The sequence below is a fragment of the Arachis stenosperma genome, chromosome 8 (assembly GCF_014773155.1).
Source record: "Arachis stenosperma cultivar V10309 chromosome 8, arast.V10309.gnm1.PFL2, whole genome shotgun sequence".
NCBI classification, from domain to species: Eukaryota; Viridiplantae; Streptophyta; class Magnoliopsida; order Fabales; family Fabaceae; genus Arachis; species Arachis stenosperma.
The window spans coordinates 914,469-935,617 of record NC_080384.1 but is presented as its reverse complement, the minus strand read 5'-3'; the positions used below and the strand labels follow the sequence as shown (position 1 = coordinate 935,617).

Below are 21,149 nucleotides of genomic sequence, written 5' to 3'. Positions count from 1 at the left end.
AAATAATTTCATTATTTTTTTAGGGTAACCAATAAATCTCATTTATCGGACCTAATATCAATTCTATTGTTGTGCAATCCCTTAACATATATAAGACATCTCCAAACTTTAATATTCTTGAGTTTTAGCTTATGCCTTTTTCATATCTCATATGGTAAAAAATTTGATTTAGTGAAAAATTTGTTAATTTAGCAATATTTCTAAAATGTAGTCTAAATATTTAACAAACAATGATACTCAACTAAATCAAATTTCATTTTTTTATACCATGATAGGGTACATAGAGTACTAATATTTGTGCTTTGAGAGAATCTCATTTTCTATAGAATATCAATTAGATATTAGAGATTTCACTTTAAACTCTTATAATAAAAATACTCAATATCTTTATTATTGGTCAAACCAACCTTTAAGAGCAATTTTGAATAACATCCTCACTACTCATATTGAGTTTTTTCAAAAAGATCACAAACCTTAATCATATTAAGGCCAATTATAAATTGTTTGTATTAAAATAAATCTCCAAAAATGCTTACAAGAACAATTCTCGCAAAAGCCATTTGACTAATAGCATTTCAACTTCTAAAGTTATTTAATTCAAAATATACTGCCCAATACTCCCACTAGTTTAAACAAAATTTTTGATAATCATACTACTTTACTTTGGACACCACATCTTTTGAAGATGTTCAGCAATAAATAGTGGAGAGATACCTTTGAAATTAAAATTTATGGCTGTCCAAACAACCCATGTAAAATAATATTACAAATATTTCAAAAGTTCTGACCATTTCAAAAATAATTTTATTGGAGGATATTTTTTTAATAGAATTATCATCTCCATGATAACTCTTTCATACATGAGAATAATTCTCAACTATCAATATATTACTTTCAAGTATGCCACACAAAAATGGGCATATTTAAAAATTTAAAATATGAAAGTAAATCAAGAAATCTATATTTCTGACAAAATTATTTAGAATCACGAATGAGTATCTTGGTTGTCAAGTTATTACTCATCCCTATTCTAAATAAACATGATTAAATTGTATCTCATACAATTATAATCCCAAATAATTATCTGGTTGTCAGATAATTATTTAACTGAATTATATTTTATACTCCTAGGTTGTCTAGGTTCAAGTATAAAATTAATTCTCCTTATACATCATCATATGCATAAATAAATTCTATCTTTGAGTACAAGTTTTCTAGTTGTCAGGTTGTTCTTTGTAAACAAGAGATAAATTTTATTTGTTTGACAATCTCCTAACTTTTAGGATTTATCTCTATTGTTAGAGAATTTTTCATCAGTAGTCATGGATTAAATTTTATACTCCCAGGTTGTCTAGGTAAAAATATAATAAAATTAAATCCCTAATACATCAAATGTATATACTGATTATTATCTTGAAAATAAAACTCCTAGTTGTCAGGCCGCTCTTTATAATCAAGAACATTAGAAAAACTAATTTCTAAAATTATAGTGTTCAAAACACATCAATCAAATCAAAATTTGATTTTTCATGCACATAAGTTTAGCATTAAAAATTATCAAATCAAATTTGACCTTTATATATAGACTTATATATATAAAAAATGAACAAAAGATATTTTGCATCTTATTCCTTTTATTGTGATCAAAATCACAATAAAATTTAATATATAAATAAAATCAAACAAAATATTTGATTATAAATATAACTTTTATATTAAAAAATAATAATTTAATCACAATTAAATAATTAAAATAAATTAACTATTAATTTATTAGAAAACCATCTCAATGGAAATAAATACATCACATGCTTAAAAAATATTTGAATTAAACCTATTAATTCACAAACTTTAAATAGGAATAAAATTTAAACACAAAAAGTCAAAGCTCTGATACCACTGAAGGATTACCATGTGTTCATAACACGCAGCGGAAGAAAAGAAGGTAATCCTAAAGATCTATTTTTGTGTTTAAACTTTATTCCAATAATAATATATAGATCAGATCAAAATACCTTTAGACGCTTTAGTAAAAATCACTTTCTCCTTCGATGGTACGAAGGCGCTATGCGTATCTACACCGAGACCAATCTTTGCTGTCAATTCTTTGATCATTGGACATTTGATCTAAATTGAGAAACCTTTTGCAACTCTTTGCACGCCATAAAATTTTTCTCTAAGAATTAGGCTCACATACATTTATGTGTATAGAGGTAAAGGAATAAAACTCTTCTGTTTTATTTTCGTCACTTTCTTGTACTCTTGACGTACATATATATAGTATGAGATTTGTTATTAATTTTAAATTTGAATCTCAATTCAAATTTAAATCATATATTGAAATTCTAAATCTGAATCCTTCAAATTTATGAATCATATCATAATTCAATTTGAAAACAGAATCAGTTAGGATCACATCCAAATTTAGAAATAAAATAACTAATTATTCTCAAATCTCATTTAATATTCTCAATTATCATACTATTATTATATTCTTGGTGCTAGCAAAGAATATAATAATATTCCATTTGAATTAATATAATTATTTATTTGATCAAATCAAAATAATAATTAAATAATTCTATAGCAAAGATTAGAATACTCGTTAGTATGTGACTCCATAGGTTCAATACTAAGCGGGTAGTAAATTAGTCGTACTAAATTTTCTAATCAAGGTTGGCGTCTAGCAACACTCCTCAACGACCCGATAGTATGAAATAACATATTTTTACTAAGAACCTTAGAAGAACAAAGTATAATTCCTTCCATCTTTCCAACTCTTGGTTAACCCTTAGAGTATGGTTTAATTGTCAAACTCTAACTTGTTACCATTATTATAATGAACTGTGAATGACTTAAGAAACTCATTTCTTCATTCATTCAATCCCCTTGGCCAAGGTTTTATTCATCTCATTCATTATAATCATAGAGCTCAAACTCTTTACCGAGAGTTGACGAATTCCTTATTGACTAATCATTAATTCTACAAGCATTTAAATCATACCAAATATCCATTCAACTAGCACCCTAGGGTATTAGGTGTCTGGAATCAAAGTATAATAAATACGTTGTTAATTACTATGACAGTCGTAGGTCAAAGGAAACTCTATTACTATGTTCATCTTGAGAATATCCTATTGACAAATATACGGTAATTATAACCATTAAGAATTCTCAAAGTGAGTCAGTTCAATGATTATATCTCTATATGCACCATCTATATATATAATTTAATAATGAGATCTATTAATCTTCATCCAATGAAGACCATATATATATATATATATATATATATATATAATATATATATATATATATATATATATATATATATATATATATATTGATCTTTCGGATTATTAATGTCCTTTTAATCCTATGATCAAAAACAATTTAGATTAAATTATAAAAGATTTATCTCTCAATATTATGATCACGGTTACAATGATAAATCTCCAAATTTAACCAAAAATCTTATTATATTAACATTTTAATATAATAATATAACAAATTATTTGACATATGATTAATTGGATTGTGGTCATACTACTTATTCTCAATATATAATAAGAGATATTTTAAGAAAGAAAATTTTATACTAATTTTTTTTATATTTCCATTATATGCATAGTATATGATTAAAACTGTAATTAACGATTAAAACTGTAATTTACGAGACAACAAAAGCATATTTACGGACAAAAATATTATATTCCAATGAATGGGGGAAGCATTTCAGAAGTATAATTAAGAGGATCAAGAGATAATATTCTCTGCAAAATGGACCCGATCTACCATATATATATTTCTTGGCTTTTGCGTAGTATATGATTAAAACTGTAATTAACGATTAAAACTGTAATTTACGAGACAACAAAAGCATATTTACGGACAAAAATATTATATTCCAATGAATGGGGGAAGCATTTCAGAAGTATAATTAAGAGGATCAAGAGATAATATTCTCTGCAAAATGGACCCGATCTATGCATACATATATATATTTCTTGGCTTTTGCGTTACTTTGCTTTATGCTGCATTTACAACGCAACAAATTTTGGATTTAGATTCATTTGGATGGCGGTTTTCACATTGTTTGTCGATTTGTGTAATCCGCGGTGTTTAAATATTAATATTAGATTAGGTATAGAGATCATGCTAACCCATTTGATTTGTGCGTGACAAAATATAAATATAAAATATCATTTGGTATATAGTTTTAGGCTGTTTTCCTTTGTTTCTTTTCATTCTTAAAAAAATTACATATTTGGATAGTGGACACTAAAGTCTCTTTTCTAAGTATAACTTGATTCGTATTTTTGTATAACAAAGATTTGCTTAGTCACATAGTATTAATTTTAGTAGGTTAGCTATTAAAAAAAAGATAAGTGAATAGCTTATATCCGTCAAAAAAAAAAAAAAAAAGATAAGTGAATAGCTTATAGCAATAGATATTTTAAAGTCGAAATTTGGTTGAGTGAATAAACACTACAATCGAAGTGACGTTTTTTTTTTAAAGGGTAAAGTATACTTTTTGTTCCTAAAATTTAGCAAAAATTTTAAAAATATTCTTAAATTTTATTTTGTTTTAATTTTGTCTCCAAAGTTTTCGATTTATATCAAATATATTTTCGACGGCTAAATTTTCAAAAAATTTAAGACTAATCTAACAATAATGCATGAAAATTATGCTTCATTTGCTTATGTTGAGGGTTGTTCTTATGAAATTGTTGTTAAATTAGTCTTAAATTTTTTGAAAAATTAGCCGTCAGGGGTATATTTGATGCAAATCGAAAACTTTTGAAATAAAATTGAAATAAAATAAAACTTAGAAATATTTTTAAAACTTTTATCAAACTTCAGAGATAAAAAGTATACTTTACCCTTTTTAAAAAAATAAAAAATTTCATTATTTACGTAAATAAATCCGACTACAAGAATTTATCAATTTACATTCAATTACATTTTCATAGGCTAAAATTATAAAAATCAAAATTATATCATTTTTGTTGGTATTCATTGTAAAAGAGTGAAAAGATAAGATTCTAAATCTTTATTCATAATAGAATTAAAGAAATAATAGAGAAGTAGTTAATTTGGTTTTATTTGGTGGTATATTTTGTTTTGAGTGAATCTTAGTGTAGGACAGTTATATATATATATATATATATATATATATATATATATATATATATATATATATATCTTTATTTTGTGTATATATATAAGCTACTGTTGTAATTTTAGATATGTCAGTGTATTCGTTCTCTCTCTATTATTTTTCAATTTTAACTTCTGCTTTCTATTTTTCTCTTCTCTGTCTTTTCTTTCTTTCTTTGGTGTTCTGCTCTCTCTCTCGTTCAAAATTCACAATTCTAAAACTCCTGTATAGTATCTAGAGTCTAGTTTTTCTTTCTTTTTGAAGATCCATGGCCTCACCTTCCGATAATTTTGCTATCTCTAGCAACAAAGATCCAAATGCCGTCAATACAATTTTTAATCAGATTCCATTTCAGATTTTCAAGCAAAGGCCCTTTCATCCAATTCAAGATAAGTTGGGAGAAAATAACCACAAGACATGGGAGCAACAAGCCCTAACAGCTATTAGAGGACTTGCATTGGAAAGATCATCTGCATCAAGAAAAGATTCTTGCACGTTTTGATAACCCAGAAAATCAACTTGCTAGGATTGAATCTTCTTAATACACACAATGAATTCAAGATGACCAAAAGCTAACGTCCTAGTTATTGGCTTCTATGGACTCAGTTTTCAAGCCAAAAATGGTTGGATGTGTCTATAGCTATCAAATTTGGCACAAGCTTGAGGCTTATTTTGAGGAGTCAACAAAATTTAGGATCAAGCAATTGAAGGCACAACTCAAGATTATCAAGAAGTACAATCACACACCATCAGAGTACATTTCCAAAATCAAAACCATTGCAGATTCTCTCACAGCCTTGGAAATGCCTGTCAAACTAGAAAAACAGGTTAAAGCTATTCTTGAAGGACTTAATGAGGATTATAAAATGATTATAACTATTGTCAATTCAAAACTAGAAATGTTTAGTCTTTGTGAGGTTTAAACTATGCTGCTAACTCATGATGAAATGCTTGATAAGTATCGAAAGCCAGAGAATCTGGTGAAGCAAGCGAACCTCACAGTCCTTTCCATCCATTCCAAATTTCAATCGTGGAGCTGGAGGAAGACGAGGAAGAGGAAGACAAACCACAGGGGGAAGGTCCTTCTATACTTTTCCCAGACCTCAATGTCAAGTATGTGGCCGTGTTGGTCACATTGCTTGGCACTGCTTCCATCGATTTAACCAAGAACTTCCACCCCCTTCTCAGTCTCAATCATTCAGGCCACACACTTATGGTTTTTACTCTGTATCCCCCTCTTCATCACAAAGCAATTCCACAACTTCCACTCCTCCACCACTAACTCCATCTTTCCATAATCCACAAGCCTTTCTTATTGCACCATCCACCATATCTAATCCAGCATGGTATCCAATTACAGGAGCTTTACATTATGTGACTCCAAATCAATCTAACATGCTTTCTTGCTCATAGTATACTGGCCCTGATAAGGTTCAATTTGGCAATGATACATGTATCTCTATATCTCATATTGGTAGTTCATTTTTGTATTCTTTGAATTCTAAACGATGGTTTTCATTACAACAGCTCATACACACACCACACATCACTAAGAATCTAATAAGTGTATCCGAATTTATTCAAGATAATTTTGTTTATTTTGAATTTCATACAACTTATTGTGTTGTTTGTTGTCAGTTCACCAAGAAAGTTCTTCTATAATATTTTAGAAGAGGAGGTCTTTATCAGTTTGTGAATGTTGTTGTGCCTCAATCTTCATCAGCCCCTAATACTCCTTATGTTTTTTCTATTTTCTATTCTAATTTTGATATGTGGCACAAATGTTTAGGTCATTCTGCCACCAAAACAGTTCAATTAGTTCTTAATCAATGTAATATAGCTTATAATAATTTCAGTTCTGATTCAATTTTTAAGATCTGTAAAAATTGTGCTCAAGCTAAAATGCATAAATTGCCTTTTCTGATTCTAATACATCTTATGATGCACCTTTACAACTTGTTTATAGTGATGTTTGAGGACCTGCCCCTGTTGTCTCTCATCTTGGTTATCGATACTGTGTGACTTTTATAGATGCATTTAGTAGGTATACTTGTACTTATTTGCTTGTTAACAAATCCCAGGTGTTATATGCTTTTAAGCAATATAAAAATCTCATGGAGAACCTTACTAGTTGTAAAATTAAGAAACTCCAATCTGATAATGGAGGTGAATACAAATCTCTTGCTTTTGCTAATTTCATGGCACACGAAGGCATTTTACATCGTTTTTCATGTCCTTATATTCCTGAACAAAATGGCTATGCAGAAAGGAAGCATAGACATCTCATTGAAATGAGTTTGTCTATGCTATCCACTACGTCTATGCCTTTAATTGATTGGGATGAAGCTATTATTTATTGGCAAATAAATCACCATATGAAGTTTTATTGCATCAGAAACCAGATTATATTTTTTAAAAAATTTTGGTTGTTTTTGTTATCCATTGCTACAGCCTTATTCTAGCAATAAGCTTGAATCTAGATCCCACAAATATTTATTTTTAGGCTATGCCACAAATTATAAAGGCTACAAATGTCTAGATTCTACTGGGAGGATTTATGTCTCTAGGCATGTGAAGTTTAGTAAATTTGACTTTCCATATCTTGAATTATTTCACAAATCTTTTTCTGAGAATTCTTCACAGGTTCCTGACAGTAATGATCATGTTTTAAGTACTATTTGTCCTTCAATGGTTCCTGCTTCATTATTACAAGGGTTTGCTTTAGAATCATGTATGACCCATAAGCGTAGCACCCGAAACGTTAGTTTCTTTAGAATACTGTTCGTGAACGTGGAAAGGTGAAGTTTTTAAATGTACAGTATCACAGAAAGCTGTAGAGTTTTAGTCTTCACGTGAAAGAGTTTTGTGCGTGTTGGATTTGAGACCGGTAGTAAGCGTACGAAGGGAGTGGAGATGTCGAGAATTCTCGAACGAGTTGTTTAATATAGTATGACTAGTAATGACAGAAATGTGTCTGGATAGAGTGGAATTTGAAGTTCTGAAGTGGGTACATTATATGGGTGCGAACGTTACACCCATCATTTTATGACCAGCCTACCTTGTACCTTCTACTTGCAGCCACACTTATACCCTTACATCATTATGACATATGAAATCCTTGGTATTTGAAAATTTTATACATATATACTGAGATCTGTTTGCTATTTCCTTAAATGTGTTCAAAGATAAGGTGATATGAAATCTCTTTAGTTTTGTATTAATTTTCGAGAACGAAAATTTTTATAAGGTGGATAGGATGTAAAACCCAAAATATTTAGAAAAATCCTATTATGAACTAACTTCAATTTATTTATTCATTAAAGACTTTAATCTCAGAACTTATTTTATTAAAGGTAATTAAGAAAAATTTTGGTAAATTGAGCTTAAATTATATTTTATAAAAATGTAATTAATATGCTTATTTTATAATTTAAATTAGAAATAATTAATTTAACTTAGCAATATATTGATAAATAATGTTCTTAAATATTTTTAAAAGAGTATATTTGGTTTTAAAATTTCTCTACCCTCCAATTGTATCAAAATGTCTATTCATATCTATCCATATTCATTTATAAAATCCTAATTTCTAACCCTAAATCCCAAAATTCTCAAATTCATTCAGAAAACCTAATTTCCCTAATTCACAAACCCTAAACCCTCACCACCCCCTTTCTCCCAAAATGCAAACACACACACACAGAGGAGAGGAGAGTTTCTGAGAGAGCTGAGGAAGAAGAGAGAGCTCGGAATCGGAGGGGAAGGAGCCGCACACTATGCCGTCCAGTTGCGCCGCCACCGCGCCACCGTCGCGCCCAGCTCGCCACCGTCCTCCACGTGTTGCCGCCACTGTTTTCAGAGAGGAGAGAAGTCGTGCGTTGAGAGCCATCGCGTCTTACCGCCAGGGGTTTCATCGCAGCCAACCCGTCGCCGCCATCGGGAACAAAACCACGACGAGGAGAGGAAGAACGATGTTGGGAGGAAATTGAGCTACAAGCCGCTAATCGAGAAGAAGTTCTATCTTCATCACTGCGTTGGAGTCGTCCCCGCCAACGCCGCGCACCGCCGTTAGCGCTGCCGTCGAAGGGAGCTTGCTGTCACAGTTCAATCACCATCGGGCTTGACGGGAAGCGCCACTGATATTGCCCGACAGTAGCTTCCCCTGCGTTCCCAATTCCATTCTTGAAACTGTAACATTCTTGCTCATACTCTGCTTCCTGATTTTATTTCCCTATATTTTTATTCTGGATAAAATAGTGTATGTTCCTATTTAGTGCTGCCGTCGTCGTCATCGATCTGGATCCTAGCTCGTTGCTGTTGATGATGGTAAGCCAAACTGTCATCCTTGATGCTGGAGAAGGACACTGGAGTTGCTATTCTAGTTCTAATGCAATTCGTCCCTATCCTGGATCACCGTTGTCTTCTATTTTGCTTTTGCTTCTAGTTGTGCCGGTACTAATGCAGTTGCCGCTCCATCGTTCTGTTTTTCCGTAATTGTAGTAAATTCCTAACTAAAATCCTTATTGTTATTGTTGTTATATGCTTGTTTAGGTTTTTGGGTATTCACATTTCAGGGTTGAACCATTGTAACTATAGAGCCGTGTTTGATGGTGTTGTTGCGAAGAGTTTTCAGTGTAGCTAATGCCACTGCCGTTGTTTCATTCTCTTAGTACAGTAAGTGTTTCTGTCTCGAAACCCTCGCGTTAGTACTCAATTATATGTTTCTGAGTTTTACGCGACTTTAATGTCTCAGTGTCGAGTTTTGTTGTGAATGGTGCTTTTTGGGCTATACGGTTGCGGGAAATAGTCGGAGTCAATGCCGTTCGATTTCAGAATGAGGAAAAAGGAATTCTCTGACACGTTTGGTTAGTGGTTTCGCGAGGTAGGGGTGTTTTTTTAAAACTCATTTTTATTCTTAAGAGTTGTTATAAATTGATATTTAGGCAAGTAAATATTTTTGGTGATTATGGAGTCTTATGAGTTGAACTGAACTGCCTTGAATGAATGTGATTGTTTACTTGTCTGTGGCTAGTTCTGAATATTGAGTTGATATTGAGATAGTGAATGAAAGATTAATTTGAAAATATGATTCGAATGTTTATCAAGTATAATTTGAGAATTGGAAAATGATTTGATGTTAGAATTAGTTTGACTTCGGAAAATGATTTGAGATTTGTGAATGACTTGGGTTTGAAAATGTTGGAAAGTGTTTGAGAAAATGTTAATTGACTTTGTTGGAAATGAATTAGAATTTGGAAAGGGTTATAATGTTGAAAATGAGCTTGATTTGTAGAAAAATGAATTTAAATTGAAAATGGTTTGAGATATTGAAATTGTTTTGATTTTGAAATTGAATTGAAAGGAGTTCAAGAAATGGTTTTGTTGGGACCCAGAAATGATGACAGAGTCCGAATTTTAGAGGAGATGCTGCCAAAATTTTATAAAAATGGAAGTTTCATTTGAAGTAATTATTTAAAAAGATTTGCTTTTTTTTAAACATTTTATGTTTTGAGATTGGTTTATAATGAACGGAATGGAAAGAAGGATGATGAGGATTTTCTTTGAAATATGATTTTTGAATGAATTTGGAAATGACATTTGGATTGATGAATGATTATGATGTTGAGAATGTTGAGATATGGATTGAGAATGTTGAGACATGATCTTTGAATTATTCATATGGCTTATGAATTTGAATTGTCTGAGATACGAGATTCCCTGGATTAAGTGCCGTGGCTTGCCACCACGTGTACCAGGTTGAAAACTCGATACTCTGTTGACCATATGACGTAAGTGTGACCGGGCACTATATAAATTCCCGGGAATGTTACCCCCATTGAGTAATATTGATTATTTGAGAAAAATCTATGCATAGACTCTTGGGGATGCACGTCGAGGGACAGTCTAAGGACAATTCAGACTTGTCGGGTTGGCTAGATAATCGACAGATGAGCCTTAGCAGCCATAGGACAGGCATGCATCATATGCATTTGTATGCTTTGCTTGGGTTTGAACTTGTTTTGGTTTGCCTAATTGCTAAACTGTTCTTAACTGCTATTTGAACTATTTGCTATAACTGCTACTTAAATATGTGCCTTCCTTGTCTGTCTTGCCTGTGTTTGTCCTGGCGTGCTACATTTGAGAATGAACTTTGGTGCTGAATTAATGATTGTGTTGTTTGATTGCGTGGTTGATTTCTGATTGAGATTTTCTTATAAGAAAGGAAAGGTTTCGGATTTCTAAAAGATTAAACATTGTTTCTTCGAAAAGGTTTTGAACGATTACCTAGTGGTTTTTAAAAGATTCATAAGGCAATGATAATCACTGAGCTTGAAAACAGTTTTCTTATTAGATATCTTCTTATGACAACTTTGAAACTCCATGGTGAGACCATGTGGTTAGATTCTCACTCCCTACAGCTTTACCTTTTCAGGAACCAGATGAAGAGGCATTAAGAAGAGTTATATTGCATTTGGTTTATATGCTGTTGTGTTAATTAGTTTATTTTCTTCCCTCGTCTTTGTTATTATAAGTTTGTAAGAAGGATAGGAGTTGTATATTTTATATGTATATTATATTATGAGATATTATGTAAGGAGTCTTGTATATGAATTTATGCCTGCTTGTATTTTTCTTAAGATAAAGTATTTATTTCCAATTTTCAAAAAAAAAAAACGCAGCAAAACAGAGTCAAGTCACATGCTCCTATTTTAATATTTAGTATGTAAAGTAGTCATAATACTTCTTGCTATTAGAGTAGTGCAGCCGGAAACGTGACTTCTGATAGTGAAGGTGTTACAGAAGGTCTTGAATCCTTAGAGCTCCTCAAGCAGCGCTCTTTGTGGGAGCAAGACGCTGATGCCAAGCTGTGAAGTCAGTCCCTCTAGGGTTAATCTTTGGATTATTTCTGAAAGATTTTTTATTGATGAGGAAAGAAATGTCCAGGTTTTGGTTGATCAACAAATCCTCACCTTGAGTGTTGGGAAAGAAAGGAAATTTTTTGTTTGCTTTCTCCAGGGTTTCGATAGACCCAATGAAACAATGAACATCTCCACCTACTGTAAAAAGGATCAGGATTCTGGTATCATTGATCTGAAGTTGTGGGTCGTCAATGACTTCATCATTGACTTGATTCAACACATGAAGAGCTGGTGGAGCCGGTGGTTCTACTACGGGACCTTTACCTTTGTCTTGAGCGGTGGTGTGAGATGATGAAGCAGCCATTGCAGAACAAAGAAGAGTGAAGTTTGATGAGTGAAAGTGGTAAGAGAAGGATGAATGCAAGAGAAATCGAGAGAATAAAGGTTCGAGAAAACTTGACAAAGATAAAAGTGTCGAATTTAAAGGAAATTTCACTGTAGCCGTTATCACAGATGGAATTCAAAGGGAAAGGAGGTAACTTCGCGAAGAAGGCGGAGTGGTAGAGAGAGAAACTCGCAAGTCACGGAAAACGTGTCAAACGGGTCAATATCAATGGAAAAGTTAAATGGTAATTATTATTGGTTCAAGAGACTGAAATTTGAATTTGGATTAAGTGTTTCATATTCCAAAATTGATTTTGAAGACAAACACATTAATCTAAAGGGGCAATTTGTTAGTCGAAAAATATTTTCGACTAGGATGAACTAATTCGAAGTATTAAAGAGGCTATTGGGATAGAAGCAGATGTCAAAAAGGTGCATGTGCAAGTATTAATTGGGAGTTACTTGATATAGATTCGATTTTGGACACCTCGTTAATCGAGTGGGCTTAGTCGAATGGGCATTCGAATGAGAAATCGATTTGGTTGCTAGAAACATTGAATCGAACAGTTACATAAGTGGGGAAGTTGAGGGCTTTCACCACGCGAGAAATTGATGGGTAACGTTTCATTAGCAAAAGAGTGGGAACGGTTACCAGGGAGTGCGCGTACAAGACAGCACTGTGTAATTAATAATCGGTTATAGAAGTAGACTATAAGTATTAGAAAGTTTTAGGGGATAAGGGTTGGAACTTTAGTTCAGAAATTACTCATGCACACTCACATCCCCAGAGACTTTCTGAGTCTGCTTCGAGTTAATTATCTGTAGGATTCCTTCCATGTCTTTATCTTTTCAATTTATCTTTCTGTAAACTTTACTTTTCAAGCAAATTTATGTTTCAAGTAATGATTTAATTTTCGAATGCAATTTACATTCCAGTACCGTTAATATTTCATGTCAAAAGTCCTTTGACCCAGTTGAAGGCACATTTACTGCTTTTTCTAAATTTTAACGCACTTTTTTCGATTTCAACCAATTTCCTTTTCGAATTCGTTGTTTTTAACTTCTTTTATTCTTTTACAAATTTTCATTTACTTTTTATTTTAATATTGGTCTAATCGAAGACGCTTTGATGCACTTATAGAAAAATGATACCTGCAAAGAGGAGTAGGTTTCGCTCTCATACTATTAGATATCAAACTACCATCAATTTACAAAAAATCGACAAAACAATATGTAACCTATAAAAAAATATTTTATTAAATTAATTTCAGAATTTAAATTCATAACTTTTTGTTTTAATGTAATATACTCACTATTTTAAGTAAGATCAAATTTGTTTATTATAATTGATATTCTATTAATACTCCAATGATTAAATAAAACAAATCAGTCCATGAACACGTGCTTTACCTGCATGAGCTGTATGTAACCGATCAAGGCCGATAACTGATGATTACAACTGTCTATTCTTATGTTGTTGTTATTGTGGTTGTTTATAAATTTAATTATTTTCTTAGTTTATATAATTTTATTAAATTTATAATTAAATTTTTATATTTTTTTTAGTGTAATTTTTTATTATTTTTAATTTTATAATTAAATTTTTATTAATATAAAAATATTAAAATTACAGAATATTTTTTAATAAATTAAAATACTAACAATTAAAAATTTAATTAAGTTTTTAATTATATATTTTATAAAAAAATTATTTTATTAATTTTAATATTTTTAACATAAAAATAAATTAATTATAAAATTAAAAAAATAAAAATTTAATTAAAAAATATAAAAAATTTAATAAAATTATAGAAACAGAATTATATCATTTTTTAACTAAATTTTTAAATGAGTTGACTGGATAAAATAATTTTATATTAACGACACCTAAGAATTAAATTTATCTTCTAAGTAAAAAAGATTAAAAAAGAAAGAATTACTGAATTAGTTTTGTTCCTCCACTTTTCTTAATATATATGTGGCACTAATAACGTGTAAATTATACCAATCTAATGTCAAATTAGGTGATTCTATAAGTTATTGAAAATTAACATTTCATAAAATCATAGTACTAAATAATATTATCCGGAATATTCCTACAATCTCTAAATAGTAAATCTAGATGACAATAAAATAATATTTCGGTATAAAAGAGTTAATCTGTAATCTGATGACAATCAGATGTAATTATAATTATAATATATACTGAGTTTAAAAATTTGTTAAATCTCGATTAGGAAAAGAAGATGTCAGAATGGGGTAGTTTAGTAATAGTGAAGCAAATTAAACCGAGTTGGGGGAAGAAATGTTCGCAATTGAATTGCAAGTTGCCATTTCACACCGTAACTAACAAACACATTGAAATTTAACAAAGCAAAAGCCCCGTCAGTCCGTCACTCCCCACCCGAAACAGAGAAAGAAAAGAGAGTGTGTGTGTGTGTGTGTGTCGGGGAAAGAGAAAGAAACAAAGAAAGAAAAAAAAAATGGCGGAGGTGGCGTGCTGTGGAACAAAGTTCTCGCTTTACGTGCTTGTAATCATAGGTTTGGTTTGCTTCGCGGGTCTTATGGCGGGTCTCACTTTGGGACTCATGTCTTTGGGAATCGTCGACCTCGAAGTTCTCATCAAGTCTGGTCGCCCTCAGGACCGCATCCATGCCTGTAACTAACTTCTATTACTGCCTCAATTCTCAATTTTTTTCTGTTACTATTTATATTTAATTATAGCTTTCACTATTCATATTCGGTTTTCGAAAGTTAGTAATATTGTTTTGCTACGATCGATTTGTCACGTTGGGATGCTGGGCCTCAATTAAATTTTGAATCTCTTTTGTTTGCTAAATTATTTCCGTTTTTCTTTTCTTTTTTAATAATCAGTGATTATGTCTGTGTGTACCTCTAGCTTGAGACTAGTGAATTATTTATGCTATATGATCTTTTTTCTTTCTGTTTCTGTTTTTCTGAGTTCTGGCTCGTTGTGTTGTGTTTGGCAGCTAAAATTTTCCCGGTGGTTAAGAATCAGCATCTTTTGCTTTGCACGCTTTTGATTGGGAACTCTTTAGCTATGGAGGTGCTATCACTTAGTTGTGATATCTTTTTTGTTCTTTGTTTCCTGAATCATTCATGTTTTCCTTGCTTAATCATCACAAGTTCACAGCACTCACTTCCTTCCCATTTTTCCTTTCAGACTCTTCCCATTTTTCTTGATGCACTTGTGCCTTCCTGGGCAGCAATCGTTATTTCGGTCACACTCATCCTTATGTTTGGAGAGGTAAATGAAATATTGATTGATCATTGATATGATAAGGAACAAACTCAAACTGATGCTGTAGTGTATTCTGTGTGGTTCTTTCACCCGTGAGTGCTATTTTTTGACCAATTGGATGTGACACTGCAGATATTGCCACAAGCAGTGTGTACTCGATATGGATTGACAGTTGGTGCAACATTGGCCCCGCTTGTTCGTGTTCTCCTTCTAGTGTTCTTCCCAATCTCGTATCCAATCAGCAAGGTGTGCTTAGAGTGTGACTATATGTATGATTAACATGATACTGGCAAAACTTCTATATCTAATGTTAGATTGTAATGTGTCCAGGTTCTTGATTGGATGTTGGGTAAAGGACATGCTGCCCTTTTGAAGAGGGCAGAGCTCAAAACTTTTGTGAATTTTCATGGGAATGAGGTACATAAAGTTCCAAGTTTGAGTTGAATTTGTAATGCATTCTGTTTGAATGTTTTAAGATGGAGTTCAATGGTTTGGTGTTGTTGGTCTATAACTCTATATTATTACATGCTCATGCTCTAATTTTTTTTTCAATATCTCTCTGTTTAGTGCAATACTAATTACCATGGCTACTCGATTGTGCTTTTGTCTAGGCTGGTAAAGGAGGAGATTTAACACATGATGAGACAACCATCATTACTGGTGCACTTGACTTGACTGAAAAGACTGCAAAAGATGCTATGACTCCCATATCAAAGGCATTTTCCCTTGATCTGGATGCAACTCTAAATTTGTGGGTTTGTGAATTCTTTATCATTTTCTCTAACTTGTCTATATCTTATTTTGTTCTGACCATCTTCATTGTGTCCATACTGAAGGGAGACACTGAATGCGATAATGTCCATGGGTCATAGTAGAGTTCCAGTTTATTCAGGAGAGAAAACAAATATTATTGGACTTGTTCTGGTAACTTTTCTTCCTTCTGTTATTTTGTAAGTAGATATATGGGATTGCAGATACCTAATGTTGTTAATTCCTGCAATCAAATTGGATATGACTTAAAAGTTGATACTGCTGTGAAAATAGTTGTTAGTTTTTCAAAATTTGTCTATCCTTTTTTGTTCCTTGATGTGTTTGGCTATGTCGAACTATCATATGATTGTTTATCCATGCTTTCGCCTCCTCTCCTATCATCATTCGGCTCTTGCTTCTAATGATAAACTTTGAAATACAACAGTTGAATTGATCCACTGTTGTTGGTGTAAAAAAGTTACAAGGACCGGTGTAGGTTGAGAACTTCATTCTTATCCTGATTATTGTTTGATTACAATATACCTAATGATTGATTATGGATATGGAATTATGGGAAGGTTAAACCCATCTGGTGGTAGAATGTGCGTAGACACTTAGAACTAAAAATATCTTTTCCCCTTATTTTTTATGTGTGATACTGATACATAGTACATGGTAAGTAGTGAAATTGGAACTCCACTTTCTATTCTCTAATATATCTGCTATCTATTGCATACATGCAGGTAAAGAATCTTTTTATGGTTGATTCAAAGGCTGCAGTTCCTTTAAGAAAAATGATCATCAGAAAAATTCCACGGTAAGTTACTTTTATATCCTTCTCTATGAACTTGATGTTCTATATATTTGTATTTTTCTCAATTTCAGTGGCGTTCATATCCTGTGATTATTGCTAGATAGTGATGATTTCCTCTTCATTTTCCTTCAGTGTTTCAGAGAATATGCCTCTGTATGATATATTGAACGAGTTTCAAAAGGGTCACAGTCATATTGCAGTTGTGTATAGGGATCTAAATAATACAACAGAAGCACTCAGAAAAGTCAAAGGTGGCGATCAACATGAGGTCAAAGACAGCTGCAGGAAGAAGGGAGAAAAGGCATCCTCGGATAAAGGTAAAGAACTATAGTCTTAAGTTAAAAAAAAATGGATTAACTTTATTTATTCAAGAGCATGTTTTGTTAATACCATTTACTGTCCGGATTTGTTAAAATTGATCAATAAAGTTAATTATTTTCTTAAAAACAATTGTTCTCTTTAGTTCTTTCTAAGGGTATCTTTGATTACTCCTGTTTTGCTGGCTGTGCCGGTATTTTCTGGAGCTTCTGTAAAACGAAATCGTCAGGTGCATTTGTTTTTCCTTTTTAATTTTACTTTTTGCATTACATGGTTTCTACTTCACTTGTTTGTGGTTTTCTTCCTGTATCATAGAGACATGCATCACTTCCTTCGTTTGGGCTCATGAAATTTCTTGGTTTATCAACTCAATGAAACTTTGTGCATTATCTTATGGACCTGAATGTTGCCATAAATATAGGTGGATCGGAGTCAAATGATGGGTCACCACAGGTGAAGAAAAGTCCACCAGCAACTCCTGCTTTTAAAAAGCGACATAGAGGTTGTTCGTATTGCATCATGGACATTGATAATTCCCCGCTGCCGGTGTTTCCACCAAATGAAGTAGTTGTTGGTGTTATTACAATGGAGGATGTCATTGAAGAGCTTCTTCAGGTCAGTGCAATAGCATGCTATTTTCGCTTTTAGAGCTTTTAGCTTCCATATATTTTGATTGTTGCGGAAGCAACTAGAGGTTGCTTTTAATTCAGCTGTACATGCTGATCCATCTTCATTATCCTCTTTGTGCATTTCAGGAGGAGATTTTAGATGAAACTGATGAATATGTCAATATCCACAACAAGTAAGTTGAAAACTCTTCCCTCTTAATTTAAGTAGATCATTCTTGGGAAGTTGGTGACACGTTTCGCCACGGTTGATTTGTTTTGTATGGTTTGGCAATCAGTTAAACCCCATTAGTTTTTTAATTCGAAGCATGAAAAATTGATCTTGCAGGATAAAAATTAACATGAATGCATCTAACTCTAAGGACAAGGCTCCTGATGCAAATATGGAGCAACCTTCTTCTGTAGCTGTTCAAGGGCACACACCAACGAACTCACTTTCGACAGCTACATCTGTAACGGGCTCACCAACCACCATTGATCAAATCTCTGAAAGTGAGTCACTCAGGAATCAATGATGTATCAATGAAGATGAACAGGATAATAACATAGGTATGTGTTGAAAAGGCAGAGTAGCAGTATAGTTCCTTGTAAAAACTGTAAGGCATTATGTTAGTATACATATAAAGAAAGGAACACCACCACCAACTATATATATGATGTACCTGAATACTAAACATTTATGAATGCTTTGTTAAAATTTGTACCAGATTCAGCAATAAAATACTTGTTTGAATTTGAGCAACTTCTATGAATTTTTTTGTTCTTTCCTAATGTTTGATTTTGATCATAAGCTATTTGGATTGGAAAAGAAGCTAATGCAAGCTCGAGATAAGAATAAATGGTCAAATTCGTTTTTGGAAGACCACATGCTTTTTAAATTGGTTGCCAAAAGATTCTTTTAACCAAAATTGTCCTTTAAATTTTTTAAGTTAGTTACATTAGTCTTTCTGTCATGTGTTGTCCTTCTGTCATTTGTGTTGCCAAAAATACACCCAAATAGTTATAGAAATAAACCAAACGATTACAGAAATACAACCAAAGGATTACAGAAATACACCAAATATAGGAGGGAGACAGTATATTTCTCCTTGAAATCTTTTAATGTTTTGTTTGTTAAGGATGAAGCACATCACAGAGACAATCTAGAAAAAAATCTAGAAGAACAGTAAAACAGTATCTTGAATAATGTTTCTTTGTTTTTTCTTGTGATTTGATGAAGGAGAAAGAGAAAACGAAAAAAGGAGAAGAAAATTCAATAAAAAAATGAGGAAAAGGTGGTGTTGATGACGACGATAACGAGAGAGAAAAATTACGAAAAAAAGAAGAGGTAAAAAAAACGTGAAAACGGCGTGAGTATAAATGACTTGTATGACTTGTATGGAAAAGTGCTTGTATGTGGAGAATAATCCATTTATAAAATTATATCAAATCAACTTCAAATTAAAAGACTTTAAGGTATTAAAAATTCTTTTAATTTAGAGTTGATTTAATCTAATTTTATAAATTTATCCTGTTAGAAGTAAATTAGGACTACTAAGTGTGTTGAATTGTTATTTAACATGTTATATCACAAAATTTTGCCGCCATCAATAATGGAAGTGACGAAAAGGTTAATATGATTAATTTAAAATTTAATTTAAATTTTTTAAAGATGAATTTGTCGGAGGCAACCCTTATTTTGCAGCAAGTACAGTCCTTTTTCTTCTGAAACACGCTTTAACATAGCTGCAACTATGTCTTGCTATTGCTGTCGAATTTTCAATTATCATCCATTTGCCAGCTTCCTTTAACCCATGAAAGAACCGCCATGGATAGATTGCAGACTAGTCTTACTTAACTTCCATTTACTTTTGTAACTTTTAATATATTAACGTTGTAGGACAAAGCATATAAGAATAACTAATTCGTTATTCCGACGTTAACCAAAACACTAGAACCTGAAACAGCATGATAGCAGAATTGAATAATAATTAATATTAACTATTGATTCCTTTATCAGTAGCGTTGTTTCCTTTCCTTCTGGGATGCATGTTGACGTTTATAAACCGGTTTAGATTTCCATTTTTTCTATCACATAATTAAAAATCAAAGCTTCTCTATTGTGTATTCCCTTTTTTTAATTCATACCAGGATAGCTAATTTTCCCCCTTAAGAACTTTTTATAAAAAGATCGAATAATATTGTAACTAAAAAGATAAATAAAAAAAAAATCCACAAACCTAGTAGCTAACAGTGAGTAACTGAGTATGGGGTGTTATTGAGTATTGAAACGGAGAATAATTATTTTAATTTTAAATAATAAAAATAATTTATATTACTATTAAATATTAATTATATCAGAACATAGAGCAAAATAAAAATCATCATAGAGACGATTATAATTACTAAAAAAATGCTAAAAAAAATTTTTATTATTATTTTTAATCATCGATTTAATTTTTTTAATCTAATAATTTAATAACATATTTTATTCTATATTTTTAAATATTAATTAACTAAAATCCAAAATTAATAAATTTTTAAAGTCCTCCCACATTTTTCATTACTAAAAGCAGAAGACCTGGAGCCACGAAAGTCGCACGCAAGGAAAGGGATACAGGTGCCACGTCATCAGTCGCAACGTGGCACCATCCCTATCAACCATTGGTTCTATGAGGCGGCTATTACATTCTTCACCTTTTTTTTCCTCTTCGTCTAAATCCGGCTCTCTTTTTCTGTTCTTACTTCTTACACAATCACACCCCGCAAACAGATCGATGAATCGCTTAGCTTCCATGCAAGTTGCGTCAATCACTACTACGTACTAACAATATTCGGTCATCATGATATTGTTTATCGAAAACATGAATAACATTTGTGAGAATTAATGAATTATAAGTACCTTGTATCCCACTAAGAATTGTTCGGATCATTATTATTTAGAAGATAACTAATCGAACTAATCTAATATAATTTGTTCATCATGCCCACCAGT

General features: G+C 31.8%; 1 protein-coding gene across 2 annotated transcripts; it reads left to right on the top strand.

The window, feature by feature from the left end:
• The first annotated feature begins 14,659 nt into the window (after window positions 1–14,659).
• Window positions 14,660–18,917, top strand: LOC130946634 (DUF21 domain-containing protein At1g47330-like). 2 transcript variants are annotated; one of them, XM_057875439.1, is made up of 12 exons: window positions 14,671–15,063; window positions 15,396–15,472; window positions 15,590–15,673; window positions 15,800–15,913; window positions 15,998–16,084; window positions 16,279–16,418; window positions 16,504–16,591; window positions 17,161–17,234; window positions 17,364–17,548; window positions 17,971–18,164; window positions 18,305–18,351; window positions 18,504–18,917. In XM_057875439.1, the coding sequence occupies exons 1-12, from the start codon at window positions 14,889–14,891 to the stop codon at window positions 18,688–18,690; spliced, it is 1,452 nt and encodes a 483-aa protein (XP_057731422.1). In that variant the 5' UTR covers window positions 14,671–14,888; the 3' UTR covers window positions 18,691–18,917. The 2 variants fall into 2 exon arrangements, with proteins under 2 accessions (XP_057731423.1, XP_057731422.1); XM_057875440.1 differs by lacking the exons at window positions 17,364–17,548; window positions 17,971–18,164; window positions 18,305–18,351; window positions 18,504–18,917 and having other exon boundaries at window positions 14,660–15,063; window positions 17,161–17,238.
• Window positions 18,918–21,149: the final 2,232 nt, after the last annotated feature.

What these genes read in the sequence shown, in the direction of transcription:
- LOC130946634 (XM_057875439.1), top strand. Translation starts at nt 14,889, where the DNA reads ATGGCGGAGGTGGCGTGCTGTGGAACAAAGTTCTCGCTTTACGTGCTT. An exon ending in CTGGATGCAACTCTAAATTT is followed by an intron (nt 16,419 to 16,503) that starts GTGGGTTTGTGA and finishes TCCATACTGAAG; the next exon opens with GGAGACACTGAATGCGATAA. An exon ending in ATCATCAGAAAAATTCCACG is followed by an intron (nt 17,235 to 17,363) that starts GTAAGTTACTTT and finishes ATTTTCCTTCAG; the next exon opens with TGTTTCAGAGAATATGCCTC.